Below are 23255 nucleotides of genomic sequence, written 5' to 3' on the forward strand. Positions count from 1 at the left end.
GCCTTATTCTAAAATTGATTAAATTGTCCCCCCACCCCAATAATCTACACACAATACCCCATTGTCACTGTCGTCTGAATGAATGGACCAAGGCGCAACGTACTTAGAGTTCAACATGTTTAATAAATATGAAACTGACCAACATAATTTAAAATTAAATATCACATTTACATAAGTATTCAGACAATTACTCAGTACTTTGTTGAAGCACCTTTGGCAGCGATTACAGCATTGAGTCTTCTTTGGTATGACGCTACAAGCTTGGCACACCTGTATTTGAGGAGTTTCTCACATTCTTCTCTGCAGATCGTCTCAAGCTCTGTCAGGTTGGATGGGAAGCTTCGCTGCACAGCTATTTTCAGGTCTCTCTAGAGATGTTAGATCGGGTTTAAGTCCTGGTTCAAGGACATTCAGGGAAGCCACTCCTGCATTGTCTTGGCTGTGTGTTTAGGGTCGTTGTCGGGTTGGAAGGTGAACCTTCACCCCAGTCTGAGGTCCTGAGCGCTCTGGAGCAGGTTTTCATCAAGGATCTCTCTGTACTTTGCTCCGTTCATCTTTCCCTCGATCCTGACTAGTCTCCCAGTTCCTGCCACTAAAAAATATCCCCACAGCATGATGCCGCCACCACCATGCTTCACCATAGGGAATGTGTCAGGGTGCCTCCAGACATGACGCTTGGCATTCAGGCCAAGGAGTTAAATCTTAATTTCATCAGACCCATTGAATCTTCTTTATCATGGTCTGAGAGTCCTTTATGTGCCTTTTAGCAAACTCCAAGCAGGCTGTCATGTGCCATTTACTGATTGAGGCCACTGTGTTCTTGGGGACCTTCAATGCTGCAGAAATGCCTCCACACAATCCTGTCTCTGAGTTCTATGGACAATTCCTTCGACCTCGTGGCTTGGTTTTTGCTCTGACATGCAGTGTCAACTGTGGGACCTTATATAGACAGTTGTGTGCCTTTCCAAATCATGTCCAATCAACTGAATATACCACAGGTGGCCTCCAATCAAGTAGCAGAGACATCTCAAGGACGTACCTGACACACCCGAGTCTCAAAGCAAACAAGGTATTTCATTTGTTTGGGGGGCTGTAACGTAGCGAAATGTTTGTGATGATGCCATCTTGCTGAGATTGTAATTGAATTTGAAAAGAAGTGGACGGCACTTAACCACAGTAGTCGACCGAACAATTAAATCATCATTGAAAAGGCAAAGGTGCAACACTCGCTCAGCATTAAGTAACTAATTAGTGACTGTTTTCTTGTGCTTATCAATAGGATTCTAAAAAGCTGCATTATTGTGTTTACTGCAAAAATCTGCTATTAGGGAACTCTGTCCTCTATCACAATTAAATCTCTTGTGAGAAGACAGGAAATTATATTTACCTGCTTTAGCACCATCTGGAGGTGTAACTGTGGATGAAAAGATACCTTGATTACGTATGCTCCTGGAGACATTTTGTCACTTGACAGACCATCCGTTTCATTACGAAGTGGGCATATACAGTAGTATTTAAAGTGAGCTAGGTTACACTGCAGGCAAGATCCAATGCTGCTACTACTACTTATTTTACTACTGCTGCTACTACTACTACTACTACTTATTTTACTACTGCTACTACTACTACTACTACTACTTATTTTACTACTGCTAATCCTGCTACTACTAAACTCAGCAAAAAAAGAAAAGTCCATTTTTCAGGACCCTCTTTCAAAGATAATTCATAAAAATCCAAAATACTTCACAGATCTTCATTGTAAAGGGTTTAAACACTGTTTCTCATGCTTGTTCAATGAACCATAAACAATGAATGAACATGTACCTGTGGAACGGTCCTTAAGACACTAACAGTTTACAGACGGTAGGCAATTAAGGTCACAGTTTTGAAAGCTTAGGACAGTAAAGAGGTCTTTCTACTGACTCTAAAAAACACCAAAAGAAAGATCCCCAGGGTCCCTGCATATCTGTGTGTACGTGCTTTATACATGCAGCAAGGAGGCATGAGGACTGCAGATGTGGCCAGGGCAATACATTGCAATGTCCGTACTGTGAGACGCCTAAGACAGCGCTACAGGGAGACAGGACAGACAGCTGATCGTCCTCACAGTGGCAGACCACGTGTAACAACACCTGCACAGGATCGGTACATTCGAACATCACATCTGCGGGACAGGTACAGGATGGCAACCACAACTGCCCGAGTTACAGTGCTGAAACTGTCCGCAATAGGCTAAGTTAGGCTGAACTGAGAACTTGTAGGCCTGTTGTAAAACAGGTCCTCACCAGACATCACCGGCAACAACGTCGCCTATGCACACAAACCCACCATCGCTGGACCAGACAGGATGCCACCAGCCATACTGCTCGTTCTGTGTGTGATTTCCTGCAAGACAGGAATGTCAGTGTTCTGCCATGGCCAGCGAAGAGCCTCAATCCCAATCCCGATGAGCACGTCTGGGACCTGTTGTATTGGAGGGTGAGGGCAAGGGCCATACCCCCCTGAAATGTCTGGGGACTTGCAGGTGCCTTGGTGGAAGAATGGGGTAACATCTCACAGCAAGAACTGGCAAATCTGGTGCAGTCCATGAGGAAGCGATGCACTGCAGCACTTAATGCAGCTGGTGGCCACACCAGATACTGACTGTTACTTTTGATTTTGACCCCTCCCCCCTTTGTTCAGGGACACATTATTCAATTTCTGACAGTTACATGTCTGTGGAACTTGTTCAGTTTATGTCTCAGTGTATGTCTCAATCTTGTTATGTTCATACAAATATTTACATACATGAAGGGAACATTTTAACATTTGCCGTATGGTTGGTGAGAAACTCCATATTGCAAATGTACTGTCCCTTACCTTAAAATTGTGTCATAGTGGTCGTTTTGAAGGGTTAAAAAGGTCAGATATTTTCAAAACTTCAAATGTGTGATTAGGAAACCCTCATGAACTGTAAATCAGTCATTTCTCCCAACAGATGTCAAAGAAACGCTCTCTCACACATACACATACACACACACACAGCAAGGATGGAGTGACAAAGTGTGGTGCTTAAAGACACTCAGAGCCTGCAATGGCATTACCATAATCTCTAGGCTGTGCCGAGTACAACGAGTTCAACAAGATTCTAAAATGGTGTTTAACTTCTTGCGTCGAGCAATCCCGGATCCGGGATTCTATTTATAGCCTCAGGGTCATTAGCATAACGCAACGTTAACTATTCATGAAAATTGCAAATGAAATGAAATAAATATATTTGCTCTCAAGCTTAGACTTTTGTTAACAACACTGTCATCTCAGATTTTCAAAATATGCTTTTCAACCATAGCTAAACAAGCATTTGTGTAAGAGTGTTGATAGCTAGCATAGCTATAAGCCTAGAATTCAGCCAGCAACATTTTCACGAAAACAAGAAAATTATTCAAATAAAATCATTTACCTTAGAAGAACTTCAGATGTTTTCAATGAGGAGACTCTCAGTTAGATAGCAAATGTTCAGTTTTTCAAAAAAAATATTATTTGTGTAGGACAAATCGCTCCGTTTTGTTCACGTTTGGCTATGAAAAAAACCTGTATACAGTTATAGCCTCAAGCTCATTAGCATAACGTAACGTTAACTATTTATAAAAATCGCAAATGAAATGAAATGAATGCGCTTGCTCTCAAGCTTAGCCTTTTCTTAACAACACTGTCATCTCAGATTTTCAAAATATGCTTTTGAACCATAGCAAAACAAGCATTTGTGATAGCTAGCGTAGCATTTAGCGGGCAACATTTGCACAAAAACCAGAAAAGGATTCAAATAAAATAATTTACCTTTGAATAACTTCGGATGTTTTCAATGAGGAGACTCTCAGTTACATATCAAATGTTCAGTTTTTCCTGAAAGATTCTTTGTGTAGGACAAATCGCTCCGTTTTGTACATCACGTTTGGGTACCAAAAAAAAAATGAAAATTCAGTCATCAAAACGGCGAACTGTTTTCCAAATTAACTCCATAATATTGACTGAAACACAGAAAACGCTGTTTAGAATCAATCCTCAATGTGTTTTTCACATATCTCTTCATTGATATATCGTTCGTGGTAGTCTCCTTTCTCCGGTGAATCGCTTGGAAAAAGACGTGTAGTTGAAGATGACGCACCAATTTCGACGGAGGACACCGGGCGGACACCTGGCAAATGTAGTCTCTTATGGTCAATCTTCCAATGATATGCCTACAAATAAGTCACAATGCTGCAGACACCTTGGGGAAACGATAGATCGGGCAGGCTCATTCCTTGCGCATTCACAGCCATATAAGGAGACAATGAAAAACAGAGCCTCAAAAATCCTACTCATTTCCGGGTTGAAGTTTCATCATGGTTTTGCCTGTAGTATCTGTTCTGGGGCACTCACAGACAATATCTTTGCAGTTCTGGAAACGTCATAGTGTTTTCTTTCCAAAGCTATTAATTATATGCATAGTCAAGCATCTTTTTGTGACAAAATATTGCGCTTAAAACGGGCACGTCTTTTTATCCAAAAATGAAATAGCGCCCCCATAGATGTAACAGATTAATGCCTTTAGGGGGAGCATGGGGTCTACAGTTGGGTAGGGAGCACCCCCCAACCGTGCCCATCCAATAGGGGGCACCGCTTGTCATTTTGGTAGTTTTTTTAAAAATCGTTATTTTCGACTTTTGACTTCCTATGAAATCATATTGCAAATGGACAAAACATATGCCTTATGGACAAGTAAAAACAAAATAATAATAATAATAAAATTTGACAAAAGTATGTATGTGTATACATGTGTATTTGAAATAAAAATTGAAAGAATTTCGAAAAACGGTCCAGAATGCACTTTTTTAAGGTGGTGATAAGTTTTTGAAAAATGTTTCAAATTTTCAAAATTTTACTCTTGGGTCTTGACTTGTGTTACATTTGCAATATGAAAAATTACGGTGAAGCGCACTCGCCATCTATTGGATCTTTGCAGTGTTGCACTTGGCATTTGCCATATGACATTTGCAATCAGCTTTGAATGAAACGATGTCCAATTGAGTGGTATTGTACATCGTGTATATGTTTCATACGGTACCAATATGATCTCATTCATTTTTGCCCATTTCAGAGGGGTGATGCCTTACACATGTTAAGTTTGCTGAAAATAAATGCAGTTGACATTGAGAGGACATTTCTTTTTTTGTTGAGTTTACTACTACTACTACTCCTACTACTGCTGCTGCTACTCCTACTGCTCCTACTCCTACTACTACTGCTCCTACTCCTACTCTGACTACTGCTCCGACTACTGCTGCTACTACTACTACTACTGTTACTACTACTGTTACTACTACTGCTACTACTGTTACTACTACTGTTACTACTACTACTGCTGCTGCTACTACTACTTCTTTACTGCTGCTACTACTACTTCTTTACTGCTGCTACTACTACCACCATGCAATTATGATGACTGTTACTAATTTAATGTAAAACTTAAATGTAAAATGTTAATATTACTACTAGTTATATTGTAACTCCTACTCTCTCTGAGTTTCAGTTACCTGGTAGTGAAACAAGGCGGTCCCATATACTTTCATTTTCAGGACCGCCATGTTCTTTCAGAAGAAGATTCACTTCTTCAACAACAGTTTTTAAACGCAACTGAAATGTTGGCATGTAGTTTGTATAGGAATCATAATCCACAAACTCTGCTTTCTGAAAAAAAAGTGTAAGTATCAAGTCAAACAGAATTCTATGTGATTTCTATATCTTATCAAGGTAGCATCACAAAAATTATTTAAACAAAGTATTGACATGTGTTAACACATTTCCTCTCTCATGTCCTATTTATTAGCCTACCTTTGGATCTATGTGATGTTCATCTGTTAGATCGGTGGAGAGGGTGTATTCTTGGTCCCGGGTTAGTCTACAGTTAGGATTTATTTCAATGTAGATTTCTCGGTCTCCATTCCTTGTCCTCCTTGTCTTACACACCTTGAGAGGATTGAAAATGGTTTGGAACACACAGTTATAATGAGGTAGCACTGCCTGAAATATGGAAGCCCAAATGTCACCTTCTGACCTTGAGGATGTCCTCTTGGGTTTGCGAGCGAGACCCCCCACAGTTTTCAATTCCCTGTTTACAGTTACATTACCCCCAAAAATGCTTTTCTGTGGAAAAAGGTGAGTTCAACAGTGCGAGTTTGATTGAATTCCAACCAAAGACGAGTTTGATAACTCGGATCTACTTACCTCATCAATGTCAACATTTCTGGGCAGCAACAAGACACTTAGGATGGAATTATTGTTATCATCGGGGATTTTGTAAAATAGTAGCACCAGAGCACGGATAGGAGAGACAGGAGCTTCCTTATCCTTGGTGATGCCATATTTGCTGAATTGAGTGATGTTTAATATGACATGAGTTTCTCTTGTCTCATGGTGATGGAGAAACTCCATACTGTCATCATCAGTCACATGGGCTACAGACAGGAAGTCACATCCACCCTCTAGGAGAGAAAGAGAACATTAGTCTTCTGTTCAGATGACGATGACAACTCAGTAGTGGAGTAGTGATTCTACTGATGGTGATTAAGAAAACATATGCTATTAAGTAATACTTAAGTTCTTTGAAGTAATACTTAAGTAGTTTTTGGGGGTACCTGTACTTTACTATTTATATTTTTGAAAACTTTTACTTTTACTTCACTACATTCCTAAAGAAAATTATTTTTCCCCGACACCCAAAAGTACTCATTAAATTTTGAATGCTTAGCAGGACAGGAAAATTATCTAATTCACACACGTATTAATTTAAGAGAACATCCCTAATGCCTCTTATCTGGTGGAAACACTCATGCTTAATTTGTAATGATGGCTGAGTGTTGAAGTGTACCACTGGCCAACTAAATTTAAAAAACTGGAAAATGTTGCCGTCTGGTTTGCTTTATATAAGGAATTTGAAATAATTTATACTTTTACTTTTGATACTTAAGTATTAAGTATAAGCATTATTTTAGCAATTACATTTAGTTTTGATACTAAAGTATATTTAAAGCCAAATACTTTTAGACTTTTACTTAAGTGGTATTTTACTGGGTGACGTTCACTTTTACTTGAGTCATTTTCTATTAAGGTGTCTTTACTTTTACTTCAGTTTGAAAATTGGGTACTTTTCCCACCACTGATTACCTCCATGGAAATGTATTACTTACCAGAATGAATCTCACAGTGTGGGAAGTGTAGTTGACTGACAGACCCCTTAAGGCATGTAAACTTGAACAGGGGACCTGCAGGTCTCTTGCCTCTCTGGGATAGAAGCATCCTGTCCCAGGGGACTGTCCTATAGAGCACCTCTGCCTCTCCCTCCATCCTGAACACCAGGCCTGTTATACTGCACTGGAACAGACCTGCACTGGGGCACTGGAAACTAGAGCAAAAAAATGAAGAATTTCATTTTGAGAGATTTCCTGGATTTAAGGTATTGTACTTCTTTTAAACAAACTACCAACGATAACATTAAATATATCAAGTTACCGGTATTCTCCCCTGTTGTCCTGATCATGAATTTCAGGTGTAAATTCAACTGGAGAACTCTAAAATGTAGAAACAATAGATAGTGTAATTCAACCGATAGTGTGAAGAATAGTTTTTTTTTCACCATACGACACCCTCTGCTCTACTCTAACCCTGGAAACCCCATCCTGCCTCTCTCTCACCAGACATTTCTGATCCCCGGCCCCATGGGCACCCTTACAACATCCCACTTCTTTCCCCAACACAACACATTCCTTTGTCTCATGGCCTTCTGCACACTTCTCACACCTAGGAACCTCCCTCCATGAGCTTGACACCTGTAACAACGTAATGTATTCGGCACAAAAGCTATCAACATCTCAAATATCCTAACTACACTGTCCTGTTTCTCCACTCACGCCACCCTGTCTGCAGGGGTCCACTTTCTCCAAAAATGTCACTCCTGCTGTCACAGACTCATCTTTATCCTGACCATTGATGCAATCCTCGGGCTCTGAGGACTTTAACACACCTACCACCTCTCAAAATTCACCTCCAGACCTCGATCCGGTGTCTAGCTCACTCTGCTTACACTTTCTACCATTCTTCTTCGACAAACCATATCCCTTTTTTCCACCATCTTCTACCGATTCAATCTCACCCTCTTCCTCTCTCTTCAACCTCCTCTGCCTCTCCTTTTCCCTCCCTTCCTCCTCCGTATTCCAAGAGTACATCTATATTTGTCACACACACACACACTAAAATAACAAAGATAAGATATAAGGAAGGAATAGACATACTGACTGCTAATATAAAACAAAGACCATGAATATATATTCATACACACACACTGTATGTGGTTAGTTCACAATAACATTGGACCCTTCTGAAATGCCACTAGTCTTACCTTGATGACCAGTGCCCTAGTCACCTCGCTCTGCCTCTCAAGATGGTGATGCTTCTCTCCAGACCGGGTCAACCTGGACACAGGAAACAGTCATACACTGTTCTGTTCCCCTACACCACCACCACATGCTGTGGTCACTACATTGTTCTGTTCCCCTACACCACATGCTGTGGTCACTACATTGATCTGTTCCCCTACTACACCACCACATGCTGTGGTCACTACACTGTTCTGTTCCCCTACAGCACCACTACATGCTGTGGTCACTACACTGTTCTGTTCCCCTACACCACCACTACATGCTGTGGTCACTACACTGTTCTGTTCCCCTACACCACCACTACATGCTGTGGTCACTACACTGTTCTGTTCCCGTACACCACATGCTGTGGTCACTACACTGTTCTGTTCCCCTACACCACATGCTGTGGTCACTACACTGTTCTGTTCCCCTACACCACCACCACATGTTGTGGTCACTACACTGTTCTGTTCCCCTACAGCACCACCACATGCTGTGGTCACTACACTGTTCTGTTCCCCTACACCACCACCACATGCTGTGGTCACTACACTGTTCTGTTCCCCTACACCACCACTACATGTTGTGGTCACTACACTGTTCTGTTCCCCTACACCACCACTACATGCTGTGGTCACTACACTGTTCTGTTACCCTACACCACCACTACATGCTGTGGTCACTACACTGTTCTGTTCCCCTACACCACCACTACATGCTGTGGTCACTACACTGTTCTGTTCCCCTACACCACATGCTGTGGTCACACTGTTCTGTTCCCTTACACCACATGCTGTGGTCACTACACTGTTCTGTTCCCCTACAGCACCACTACATGCTGTGGTCACTACACTGTTCTGTTCCCCTACACCACCACCACATGCTGTGGTCACTACACTGTTCTGTTCCCCTACACCACCACTACATGTTGTGGTCACTACACTGTTCTGTTCCCCTACACCACCACCACATGCTGTGGTCACTACACTGTTCTGTTCCCCTACACCACCACTACATGCTGTGGTCACTACACTGTTCTGTTCCCCTACACCACTACATGCTGTGGTCACTACACTGTTCTGTTCCTCTACACCACCACCACATGCTGTGGTCACTACACTGTACTGTTCCCCTACACCACATGCTGTGGTCACTACACTGTTCTGTTCCCCTACAGCACTACATGCTGTGGTCACTACACTGTTCTGTTCCCCTACACCACCACTACATGCTGTGGACACTACACTGTTCTGTTCCCCTACACCACCACCACATGCTGTGGTCACTACACTGTTCTGTTCCCCTACACCACATGCTGTGGTCACTACACTGTTCTGTTCCCCTACACCACATGCTGTGGTCACTACACTGTTCTGTTCCCCTACACCACCACTACATGCTGTGGTCACTACATTGTTCTGTTCCCCTACACCACCACTACATGCTGTGGTCACTACACTGTTCTGTTCCCCTACACCACCACTACATGTTGTGGTCACTACACTGTTCTGTTCCCCTACACCACCACTACATGCTGTGGTCACTACACTGTTCTGTTACCCTACACCACCACTACATGCTGTGGTCACTACACTGTTCTGTTCCCCTACACCACCACTACATGCTGTGGTCACTACACTGTTCTGTTCCCCTACACCACATGCTGTGGTCACACTGTTCTGTTCCCTTACACCACATGCTGTGGTCACTACACTGTTCTGTTCCCCTACAGCACCACTACATGCTGTGGTCACTACACTGTTCTGTTCCCCTACACCACCACCACATGCTGTGGTCACTACACTGTTCTGTTCCCCTACACCACCACTACATGTTGTGGTCACTACACTGTTCTGTTCCCCTACACCACCACCACATGCTGTGGTCACTACACTGTTCTGTTCCCCTACACCACCACTACATGCTGTGGTCACTACACTGTTCTGTTCCCCTACACCACTACATGCTGTGGTCACTACACTGTTCTGTTCCTCTACACCACCACCACATGCTGTGGTCACTACACTGTACTGTTCCCCTACACCACATGCTGTGGTCACTACACTGTTCTGTTCCCCTACAGCACTACATGCTGTGGTCACTACACTGTTCTGTTCCCCTACACCACCACTACATGCTGTGGACACTACACTGTTCTGTTCCCCTACACCACCACCACATGCTGTGGTCACTACACTGTTCTGTTCCCCTACACCACATGCTGTGGTCACTACACTGTTCTGTTCCCCTACACCACATGCTGTGGTCACTACACTGTTCTGTTCCCCTACACCACCACTACATGCTGTGGTCACTACACTGTTCTGTTCCCCTACACCACATGCTGTGGTCACTACACTGTTCTGTTCCCCTACACCACCACTACATGCTGTGGTCACTACACTGTTCTGTTCCCCTACAGCACCACCACATGCTGTGGTCACTACACTGTTCTGTTCCCCTACACCACCACCACATGCTGTGGTCACTACACTGTTCTGTTCCCCTACACCACCACTACATGTTGTGGTCACTACACTGTTCTGTTCCCCTACACCACCACTACATGCTATGGTCACTACACTGTTCTGTTACCCTACACCACCACTACATGCTGTGGTCACTACACTGTTCTGTTCCCCTACACCACCACTACATGCTGTGGTCACTACACTGTTCTGTTCCCCTACACCACATGCTGTGGTCACACTGTTCTGTTCCCTTACACCACATGCTGTGGTCACTACACTGTTCTGTTCCCCTACAGCACCACTACATGCTGTGGTCACTACACTGTTCTGTTCCCCTACACCACCACCACATGCTGTGGTCACTACACTGTTCTGTTCCCCTACACCACCACCACATGCTGTGGTCACTACACTGTTCTGTTCCCCTACACCACCACAACATGCTGTGGTCACTACACTGTTCTGTTCCCCTACACCACTACATGCTGTGGTCACTACACTGTTCTGTTCCTCTACACCACCACCACATGCTGTGGTCACTACACTGTACTGTTCCCCTACACCACATGCTGTGGTCACTACACTGTTCTGTTCCCCTACACCACATGCTGTGGTCACTACACTGTTCTGTTCCCCTACACCACATGCTGTGGTCACTACACTGTTCTGTTCCCCTACACCACCACTACATGTTGTGGTCACTACACTGTTCTGTTCCCCTACACCACCACCACATGCTGTGGTCACTACACTGTTCTGTTCCCCTACAGCACCACCACATGCTGTGGTCACTACACTGTTCTGTTCCCCTACACCACCACTACATGCTGTGGTCACTACACTGTTCTGTTCCCCTACACCACCACTACATGCTGTGGTCACTACACTGTTCTGTTCCCCTACACCACCACCACATGCTGTGGTCACTACACTGTTCTGTTCCCCTACACCACATGCTGTGGTCACTACACTGTTCTGTTCCCCTACACCACATGATGTGGTCACTACACTGTTCTGTTCCCCTACACCACCACTACATGCTGAGGTCACTACACTGTTCTGTTTCCCTACACCACATGCTGTGGTCACTACACTGTTCTGTTCCCCTACACCACCACTACATGCTGTGGTCACTACACTGTTCTGTTCCCCTACAGCACCACCACATGCTGTGGTCACTACACTGTTCTGTTCCCCTGCACCACCACTACATGCTGTGGTCACTACACTGTTCTGTTCCCCTACACCACCACTACATGCTGTGGTCACTACACTGTTCTGTTCCCCTACACCACCACTACATGCTGTGGTCACTACACTGTTCTGTTCCCCTACACCACCACCACATGCTGTGGTCACTACACTGTTCTGTTCCCCTACACCACATGCTGTGGTCACTACACTGTTCTGTTCCCCTACACCACATGCTGTGGTCACTACACTGTTCTGTTCCCCTACAGCACCACTACATGCTGTGGTCACTACACTGTTCTGTTCCCCTACACCACCACCACATGTTGTGGTCACTACACTGTTCTGTTCCCCTACACCACCACCACATGCTGTGGTCACTACACTGTTCTGTTCCCCTACACCACATGCTGTGGTCACTACACTGTTCTTTTCCCCTACACCACCACTACATGTTGTGGTCACTACACTGTTCTGTACCCCTACACCACCACCACATGCTGTGGTCACTACACTGTTCTGTTCCCCTACAGCACTACATGCTGTGGTCACTACACTGTTCTGTTCCCCTACACCACCACTACATGCTGTGGTCACTACACTGTTCAGTTCGCCTACACCACCACCACATGCTGTGGTCACTACACTGTTCTGTTCCCCTACACCAACACCACATGCTGTGGTCACTACACTGTTCTGTTCCCCTACACCACCACTACATGCTGTGGTCACTACACTGTTCTGTTCCCCTACAGCACTACATGCTGTGGTCACTACACTGTTCTGTTCCCCTACACCACCACTACATGCTGTGGTCACTACACTGTTCTGTTCCCCTACACCACCACCATATGCTGTGGTCACTACACTGTTCAGTTCCCCTACACCACATGCTGTGGTCACTACACTGTTCTGTTCCCCTACACCACCACTACATGCTGTGGTCACTACACTGTTCTGTTCCCCTACAGCACCACCACATGCTGTGGTCACTACACTGTTCTGTTCCCCTACACCACCACCACATGCTGTGGTCACTACACTGTTCTGTTCCCCTACACCACCACTACATGTTGTGGTCACTACACTGTTCTGTTCCCCTACACCACCACTACATGCTGTGGTCACTACACTGTTCTGTTACCCTACACCACCACTACATGCTGTGGTCACTACACTGTTCTGTTCCCCTACACCACCACTACATGCTGTGGTCACTACACTGTTCTGTTCCCCTACACCACATGCTGTGGTCACACTGTTCTGTTCCCTTACACCACATGCTGTGGTCACTACACTGTTCTGTTCCCCTACAGCACCACTACATGCTGTGGTCACTACACTGTTCTGTTCCCCTACACCACATGCTGTGGTCACTACACTGTTCTGTTCCCCTACACCACATGCTGTGGTCACTACACTGTTCTGTTCCCCTACACCACCACTACATGCTGTGGTCACTACACTGTTCTGTTCCCCTACACCACATGCTGTGGTCACTACACTGTTCTGTTCCCCTACACCACCACTACATGCTGTGGTCACTACACTGTTCTGTTCCCCTACACCACCACTACATGCTGTGGTCACTACACTGTTCTGTTCCCCTACACCACTACATGCTGTGGTCACTACACTGTTCTGTTCCTCTACACCACCACCACATGCTGTGGTCACTACACTGTTCTGTTCCCCTACACCACATGCTGTGGTCACTACACTGTTCTTTTCCCCTACACCACCACTACATGTTGTGGTCACTACACTGTTCTGTACCCCTACACCACCACCACATGCTGTGGTCACTACACTGTTCTGTTCCCCTACAGCACTACATGCTGTGGTCACTACACTGTTCTGTTCCCCTACACCACCACTACATGCTGTGGTCACTACACTGTTCAGTTCGCCTACACCACCACCACATGCTGTGGTCACTACACTGTTCTGTTCCCCTACACCAACACCACATGCTGTGGTCACTACACTGTTCTGTTCCCCTACACCACCACTACATGCTGTGGTCACTACACTGTTCTGTTCCCCTACAGCACTACATGCTGTGGTCACTACACTGTTCTGTTCCCCTACACCACCACTACATGCTGTGGTCACTACACTGTTCTGTTCCCCTACACCACCACCATATGCTGTGGTCACTACACTGTTCAGTTCCCCTACACCACATGCTGTGGTCACTACACTGTCCTGTTCCCCCTACACCACCACTACATGCTGTGGTCACTACACTGTTCTGTTCCCCTTCAGCACCACCACATGCTGTGGTCACTACACTGTTCTGTTCCCCTACACCACCACCACATGCTGTGGTCACTACACTGTCCTGTTCCCCTACACCACCACTACATGCTGTGGTCACTACACTGTTCTGTTCCCTACTACACCACCACCACATGCTGTGGTCACTTCACTGTTCTGTTCCCCTACACCACCACTACATGCTGTGGTCACTACACTGTTCTGTTCCCCTACACCACCACTACATGCTGTGGTCACTACACTGTTCTGTTCCCCTACACCACATGCTGTGGTCACACTGTTCTGTTCCCTTACACCACATGCTGTGGTCACTACACTGTTCTGTTCCCCTACAGCACCACTACATGCTGTGGTCACTACACTGTTCTGTTCCCCTACACCACCACCACATGCTGTGGTCACTACACTGTTCTGTTCCCCTACACCACCACTACATGTTGTGGTCACTACACTGTTCTGTTCCCCTACACCACCACCACATGCTGTGGTCACTACACTGTTCTGTTCCCCTACACCACCACTACATGCTGTGGTCACTACACTGTTCTGTTCCCCTACACCACTACATGCTGTGGTCACTACACTGTTCTGTTCCTCTACACCACCACCACATGCTGTGGTCACTACACTGTACTGTTCCCCTACACCACATGCTGTGGTCACTACACTGTTCTGTTCCCCTACACCACATGCTGTGGTCACTACACTGTTCTGTTCCCCTACACCACGACTACATGTTGTGGTCACTACACTGTTCTGTACCCCTACACCACCACCACATGCTGTGGTCACTACACTGTTCTGTTCCCCTACAGCACTACATGCTGTGGTCACTACACTGTTCTGTTCCCCTACACCACCACTACATGCTGTGGTCACTACACTGTTCTGTTCCCCTACACCACCACCCCATGCTGTGGTCACTACACTGTTCTGTTCCCCTACACCACATGCTGTGGTCACTACACTGTTCTGTTCCCCTACACCACATGCTGTGGTCACTACACTGTTCTGTTCCCCTACAGCACCACTACATGCTGTGGTCACTACACTGTTCTGTTCCCCTACACCACCACCACATGTTGTGGTCACTACACTGTTCTGTTCCCCTACACCACCACCACATGTTGTGGTCACTACACTGTTGTCTTCCCCTACACCACCACCACATGCTGTGGTCACTACACTGTTCTGTTCCCCTACAGCACTACATGCTGTGGTCACTACACTGTTCTGTTCCCCTACACCACCACTACATGCTGTGGTCACTACACTGTTCAGTTCGCCTACACCACCACCACATGCTGTGGTCACTACACTGTTCTGTTCCCCTACACCAACACCACATGCTGTGGTCACTACACTGTTCTGTTCCCCTACACCACCACTACATGCTGTGGTCACTACACTGTTCTGTTCCCCTACAGCACTACATGCTGTGGTCACTACACTGTTCTGTTCCCCTACACCACCACTACATGCTGTGGTCACTACACTGTTCTGTTCCCCTACACCACCACCATATGCTGTGGTCACTACACTGTTCAGTTCCCCTACACCACATGCTGTGGTCACTACACTGTTCTGTTCCCCTACACCACCACTACATGCTGTGGTCACTACACTGTTCTGTTCCCCTACAGCACCACCACATGCTGTGGTCACTACACTGTTCTGTTCCCCTACACCACCACCACATGCTGTGGTCACTACACTGTTCTGTTCCCCTACACCACCACTACATGTTGTGGTCACTACACTGTTCTGTTCCCCTACACCACCACTACATGCTGTGGTCACTACACTGTTCTGTTACCCTACACCACCACTACATGCTGTGGTCACTACACTGTTCTGTTCCCCTACACCACCACTACATGCTGTGGTCACTACACTGTTCTGTTCCCCTACACCACATGCTGTGGTCAAACTGTTCTGTTCCCTTACACCACATGCTGTGGTCACTACACTGTTCTGTTCCCCTACAGCACCACTACATGCTGTGGTCACTACACTGTTCTGTTCCCCTACACCACTACATGCTGTGGTCACTACACTGTTCTGTTCCCCTACACCACCACTACATGTTGTGGTCACTACACTGTTCTGTTCCCCTACACCACCACCACATGCTGTGGTCACTACACTGTTCTGTTCCCCTACACCACCACTACATGCTGTGGTCACTACACTGTTCTGTTCCCCTACACCACTACATGCTGTGGTCACTACACTGTTCTGTTCCTCTACACCACCACCACATGCTGTGGTCACTACACTGTACTGTTCCCCTACACCACATGCTGTGGTCACTACACTGTTCTGTTCCCCTACACCACATGCTGTGGTCACTACACTGTTCTGTTCCCCTACACCACGACTACATGTTGTGGTCACTACACTGTTCTGTACCCCTACACCACCACCACATGCTGTGGTCACTACACTGTTCTGTTCCCCTACAGCACTACATGCTGTGGTCACTACACTGTTCTGTTCCCCTACACCACCACTACATGCTGTGGTCACTACACTGTTCTGTTCCCCTACACCACCACCCCATGCTGTGGTCACTACACTGTTCTGTTCCCCTACACCACATGCTGTGGTCACTACACTGTTCTGTTCCCCTACACCACATGCTGTGGTCACTACACTGTTCTGTTCCCCTACAGCACCACTACATGCTGTGGTCACTACACTGTTCTGTTCCCCTACACCACCACCACATGTTGTGGTCACTACACTGTTCTGTTCCCCTACACCACCACCACATGTTGTGGTCACTACACTGTTGTCTTCCCCTACACCACCACCACATGCTGTGGTCACTACACTGTTCTGTTCCCCTACAGCACTACATGCTGTGGTCACTACACTGTTCTGTTCCCCTACACCACCACTACATGCTGTGGTCACTACACTGTTCAGTTCGCCTACACCACCACCACATGCTGTGGTCACTACACTGTTCTGTTCCCCTACACCAACACCACATGCTGTGGTCACTACACTGTTCTGTTCCCCTACACCACCACTACATGCTGTGGTCACTACACTGTTCTGTTCCCCTACAGCACTACATGCTGTGGTCACTACACTGTTCTGTTCCCCTACACCACCACTACATGCTGTGGTCACTACACTGTTCTGTTCCCCTACACCACCACCATATGCTGTGGTCACTACACTGTTCAGTTCCCCTACACCACATGCTGTGGTCACTACACTGTTCTGTTCCCCTACACCACCACTACATGCTGTGGTCACTACACTGTTCTGTTCCCCTACAGCACCACCACATGCTGTGGTCACTACACTGTTCTGTTCCCCTACACCACCACCACATGCTGTGGTCACTACACTGTTCTGTTCCCCTACACCACCACTACATGTTGTGGTCACTACACTGTTCTGTTCCCCTACACCACCACTACATGCTGTGGTCACTACACTGTTCTGTTACCCTACACCACCACTACATGCTGTGGTCACTACACTGTTCTGTTCCCCTACACCACCACTACATGCTGTGGTCACTACACTGTTCTGTTCCCCTACACCACATGCTGTGGTCAAACTGTTCTGTTCCCTTACACCACATGCTGTGGTCACTACACTGTTCTGTTCCCCTACAGCACCACTACATGCTGTGGTCACTACACTGTTCTGTTCCCCTACACCACATGCTGTGGTCACTACACTGTTCTGTTCCCCTACACCACATGCTGTGGTCACTACACTGTTCTGTTCCCCTACACCACCACTACATGCTGTGGTCACTACACTGTTCTGTTCCCCTACACCACATGCTGTGGTCACTACACTGTTCTGTTCCCCTACACCACCACTACATGCTGTGGTCACTACACTGTTCTGTTCCCCTACACCACCACTACATGCTGTGGTCACTACACTGTTCTGTTCCCCTACACCACTACATGCTGTGGTCACTACACTGTTCTGTTCCTCTACACCACCACCACATGCTGTGGTCACTACACTGTTCTGTTCCCCTACACCACATGCTGTGGTCACTACACTGTTCTTTTCCCCTACACCACCACTACATGTTGTGGTCACTACACTGTTCTGTACCCCTACACCACCACCACATGCTGTGGTCACTACACTGTTCTGTTCCCCTACAGCACTACATGCTGTGGTCACTACACTGTTCTGTTCCCCTACACCACCACTACATGCTGTGGTCACTACACTGTTCAGTTCGCCTACACCACCACCACATGCTGTGGTCACTACACTGTTCTGTTCCCCTACACCAACACCACATGCTGTGGTCACTACACTGTTCTGTTCCCCTACACCACCACTACATGCTGTGGTCACTACACTGTTCTGTTCCCCTACAGCACTACATGCTGTGGTCACTACACTGTTCTGTTCCCCTACACCACCACTACATGCTGTGGTCACTACACTGTTCTGTTCCCCTACACCACCACCATATGCTGTGGTCACTACACTGTTCAGTTCCCCTACACCACATGCTGTGGTCACTACACTGTTCTGTTCCCCTACACCACCACTACATGCTGTGGTCACTACACTGTTCTGTTCCCCTACAGCACCACCACATGCTGTGGTCACTACACTGTTCTGTTCCCCTACACCACCACCACATGCTGTGGTCACTACACTGTTCTGTTCCCCTACACCACCACTACATGTTGTGGTCACTACACTGTTCTGTTCCCCTACACCTCCACTACATGCTGTGGTCACTACACTGTTCTGTTACCCTACACCACCACTACATGCTGTGGTCACTACACTGTTCTGTTCCCCTACACCACCACTACATGCTGTGGTCACTACACTGTTCTGTTCCCCTACACCACATGCTGTGGTCACACTGTTCTGTTCCCTTACACCACATGCTGTGGTCACTACACTGTTCTGTTCCCCTACAGCACCACTACATGCTGTGGTCACTACACTGTTCTGTTCCCCTACACCACCACCACATGCTGTGGTCACTACACTGTTCTGTTCCCCTACACCACCACTACATGTTGTGGTCACTACACTGTTCTGTTCCCCTACACCACCACCACATGCTGTGGTCACTACACTGTTCTGTTCCCCTACACCACCACTACATGCTGTGGTCACTACACTGTTCTGTTCCCCTACACCACTACATGCTGTGGTCACTACACTGTTCTGTTCCTCTACACCACCACCACATGCTGTGGTCACTACACTGTACTGTTCCCCTACACCACATGCTGTGGTCACTACACTGTTCTGTTCCCCTACACCACATGCTGTGGTCACTACACTGTTCTGTTCCCCTACACCACGACTACATGTAGTGGTCACTACACTGTTCTGTACCCCTACACCACCACCACATGCTGTGGTCACTACACTGTTCTGTTCCCCTACAGCACTACATGCTGTGGTCACTACACTGTTCTGTTCCCCTACACCACCACTACATGCTGTGGTCACTACACTGTTCTGTTCCCCTACACCACCACCCCATGCTGTGGTCACTACACTGTTCTGTTCCCCTACACCACATGCTGTGGTCACTACACTGTTCTGTTCCCCTACACCACATGCTGTGGTCACTACACTGTTCTGTTCCCCTACAGCACCACTACATGCTGTGGTCACTACACTGTTCTGTTCCCCTACACCACCACCACATGTTGTGGTCACTACACTGTTCTGTTCCCCTACACCACCACCACATGTTGTGGTCACTACACTGTTGTCTTCCCCTACACCACCACCACATGCTGTGGTCACTACACTGTTCTGTTCCCCTACACCACTACATGCTGTGGTCACTACACTGTTCTGTTCCTCTACACCACCACCACATGCTGTGGTCACTACACTGTTCTGTTCCCCTACACCACATGCTTTGGTCACTACACTGTTCTTTTCCCCTACACCACCACTACATGTTGTGGTCACTACACTGTTCTGTACCCCTACACCACCACCACATGCTGTGGTCACTACACTGTTCTGTTCCCCTACAGCACTACATGCTGTGGTCACTACACTGTTCTGTTCCCCTACACCACCACTACATGCTGTGGTCACTACACTTTTCTGTTCGCCTACACCACCACCACATGCTGTGGTCACTACACTGTTCTGTTCCCCTACACCAACACCACATGCTGTGGTCACTACACTGTTCTGTTCACCTACACCACCACTACATGCTGTGGTCACTACACTGTTCTGTTCCCCTACAGCACTACATGCTGTGGTCACTACACTGTTCTGTTCCCCTACACCACCACTACATGCTGTGGTCACTACACTGTTCTGTTCCCCTACACCACCACCATATGCTGTGGTCACTACACTGTTATGTTCCCCTACACCACCACCACATGCTGTGGTCACTACACTGTTCTGTCCCCCTACACCACCACTACATGCTGTGGTCACTACACTGTTCTGTTCCCCTACACCACCACCATATGCTGTGGTCACTACACTGTTCTGTCCCCCTACACCACCACTACATGCTGTGGTCACTACACTGTTCTGTTCCCCTACACCACCACTACATGCTGTGGTCACTACACTGTTCTGTTCCCCTACAGCACCACATGCTGTGATCACTACACTGTTCTGTTCCCCTACACCACCACTACATGCTGTGGTCACTACACTGTTCTGTTCCCCTACACCACCACTACATGTTGTGGTCACTACACTGTTCTGTCCCCCTACACCACCACTACATGCTGTGGTCACTACACTGTTCTGTTCCCCTACACCACCACTACATGCTGTGGTCACTACACTGTTCTGTTCCCCTACAGCACCACTACATGCTGTGGTCACTACACTGTTCTGTTCCCCTACACCACCACTACATGTTGTGGTCACTACACTGTTCTGTTCCCCTACACCACCACTACATGCTGTGGTCACTACACTGTTCTGTTCCCCTACACCACCACCACATGCTGTGGTCACTACACTGTTCTGTTCCCCTACACCACCGCTACATGCTGTGGTCACTACACTGTTCTGTTCCCCTACAGCACCACATGCTGTGGTCACTACACTGTTCTGTTCCCCTACACCACATGCTGTGGTCACTACACTGTTCTGTTCCCCTACACCACATGCTGTGGTCACTACACTGTTCTGTTCCCCTACACCACATGCTGTGGTCACTACACTGTTCTGTTCCCCTACACCACCACTACATGTTGTGGTCACTACACTGTTCTGTTCCCCTACACCACCACCACATGCTGTGGTCACTACACTGTTCTGTTCCCCTACACCACCACTACATGCTGTGGTCACTACACTGTTCTGTTCCCCTACACCACCACTACATGTTGTGGTCACTACACTGTTCTGTACCCCTACACCACCACCACATGCTGTGGTCACTACACTGTTCTGTTCCCCTACAGCACTACATGCTGTGGTCACTACACTGTTCTGTTCCCCTACACCACCACTACATTCTGTGGTCACTACACTGTTCTGTTCCCCTACACCACAACCACATGCTGTGGTCACTACACTGTTCTGTTCCCCTGCAGCACTACATGCTGTGGTCACTACACTGTTCTGTTCCCCTACACCACCACCACGTGCTGTGGTCACTACACTGTTCTGTTCCACTACACCACCACTACATGCTGTGGTCACTACACTGTTCTGTTCCCCTACAGCACCACATGCTGTGGTCACTACACTGTTCTGTTCCCCTACACCACCACCATATGCTGTGGTCACTACACTGTTCTGTTCCCCTACACCACCACCACATGCTGTGGTCACTACACTGTTCTGTCCCCCTACACCATCACTACATGCTGTGGTCACTACACTGTTCTGTTCCCCTACAGCACCACATGCTGTGGTCACTACACTGTTCTGTCCCCCTACACCACCACTACATGCTGTGGTCACTACACTGTTCTAAATTAATTTCCATCAGTTTATGAGAATGATGTTTTACATTCCAATAGAGTTGTTAAAGGGGAAATCCACTGCTTTTACAGTTGATTATCTCTCCAGCACCACACCAGTAGACTCATATAATCAATCTCACCATTGAATACATCGTTTTAATTCCTGGCAAATATACTCAATGTCCACTTACATTCCAGAAGAGGTGCTGGGGAGTTTGGCGCTGTCTGATGGCATCTGTTCCATCTCAGAAGCAGCTACCAGCTCCTACCAACACACACACACACACACACAGTCTTGTCAGCAGTCTTTTCTATTGAAAAGCCTACTTTGCACACAAAACACACATGACACTAACTGCTTGATATCAAATCAGGTTAGGGTCTAGGCCTGTAATACAACTTCATGGATGAGACAGTCACTGTATCTCTTGACAACATCTCTTGATTGAAATCACTAAACTTCACCATTTAAAATGTAGATTACATCAGCCTTCTTCACTCCTGCGAATGACGTGCAAAGTGCTAGCTATGAATTCATAGATATTACTGTGTTCTGAATTCATAGGATATTACTGTGTTCTGAATTCATAGGATATTACTGTGTTCTGAATTCATAGGATATTACTGTGTTCTGAATTCATAGGATATTACTGTGTTCTGAATTCATAGCTAGATTAGAACATAGACATTTTCAGGTAGGCCTAGGAGAGGGGGTGACCTTGATCATTTATTGTTAAAACGAGAGGCTGCCTGGATCTTTAACTTAAAGACCCTTGCTCCCTTCGGTCTCAATGTAGACTTTGATCTGAAGCCATTCTTGTGTTTATTGTGACTTTGCCATTGTAATTGTTTGTAAGCTTGTGTAGTCAAATTAATCTATGATCGTATGCTTTCCATTTGTTGTTTGTATGCTGTTCTTTGTATGACATTTTAATATTTGA

The 23255-nt window shown here is 46.7% G+C and overlaps 1 protein-coding gene across 4 annotated transcripts in view; it reads right to left on the reverse strand.

The window, feature by feature from the left end:
• The window catches only part of LOC135531181 (uncharacterized), a 97117-nt gene that overhangs the window by 57643 nt on the left and 16219 nt on the right, over positions 1 to 23255 (reverse strand). For all 4 annotated transcript variants that reach the window (XM_064959297.1, XM_064959313.1, XM_064959305.1 and 1 more), the window contains 8 exons: positions 22506 to 22579; positions 8414 to 8486; positions 7528 to 7586; positions 7206 to 7420; positions 6244 to 6500; positions 5851 to 5985; positions 5553 to 5706; positions 1388 to 1414 (listed from right to left, as the gene is read on the reverse strand). In XM_064959297.1, the coding sequence (XP_064815369.1) occupies positions 1388 to 1414; positions 5553 to 5706; positions 5851 to 5985; positions 6244 to 6500; positions 7206 to 7420; positions 7528 to 7586; positions 8414 to 8486; positions 22506 to 22558 (973 nt within the window). In that variant the 5' untranslated portion in view covers positions 22559 to 22579. The remainder of the gene's footprint in view (positions 1 to 1387; positions 1415 to 5552; positions 5707 to 5850; positions 5986 to 6243; positions 6501 to 7205; positions 7421 to 7527; positions 7587 to 8413; positions 8487 to 22505; positions 22580 to 23255) is intronic.

Source organism: Oncorhynchus masou, chromosome 5 (genome assembly GCF_036934945.1).
Source record: "Oncorhynchus masou masou isolate Uvic2021 chromosome 5, UVic_Omas_1.1, whole genome shotgun sequence".
Classification (NCBI taxonomy): Eukaryota; Metazoa; Chordata; class Actinopteri; order Salmoniformes; family Salmonidae; genus Oncorhynchus; species Oncorhynchus masou.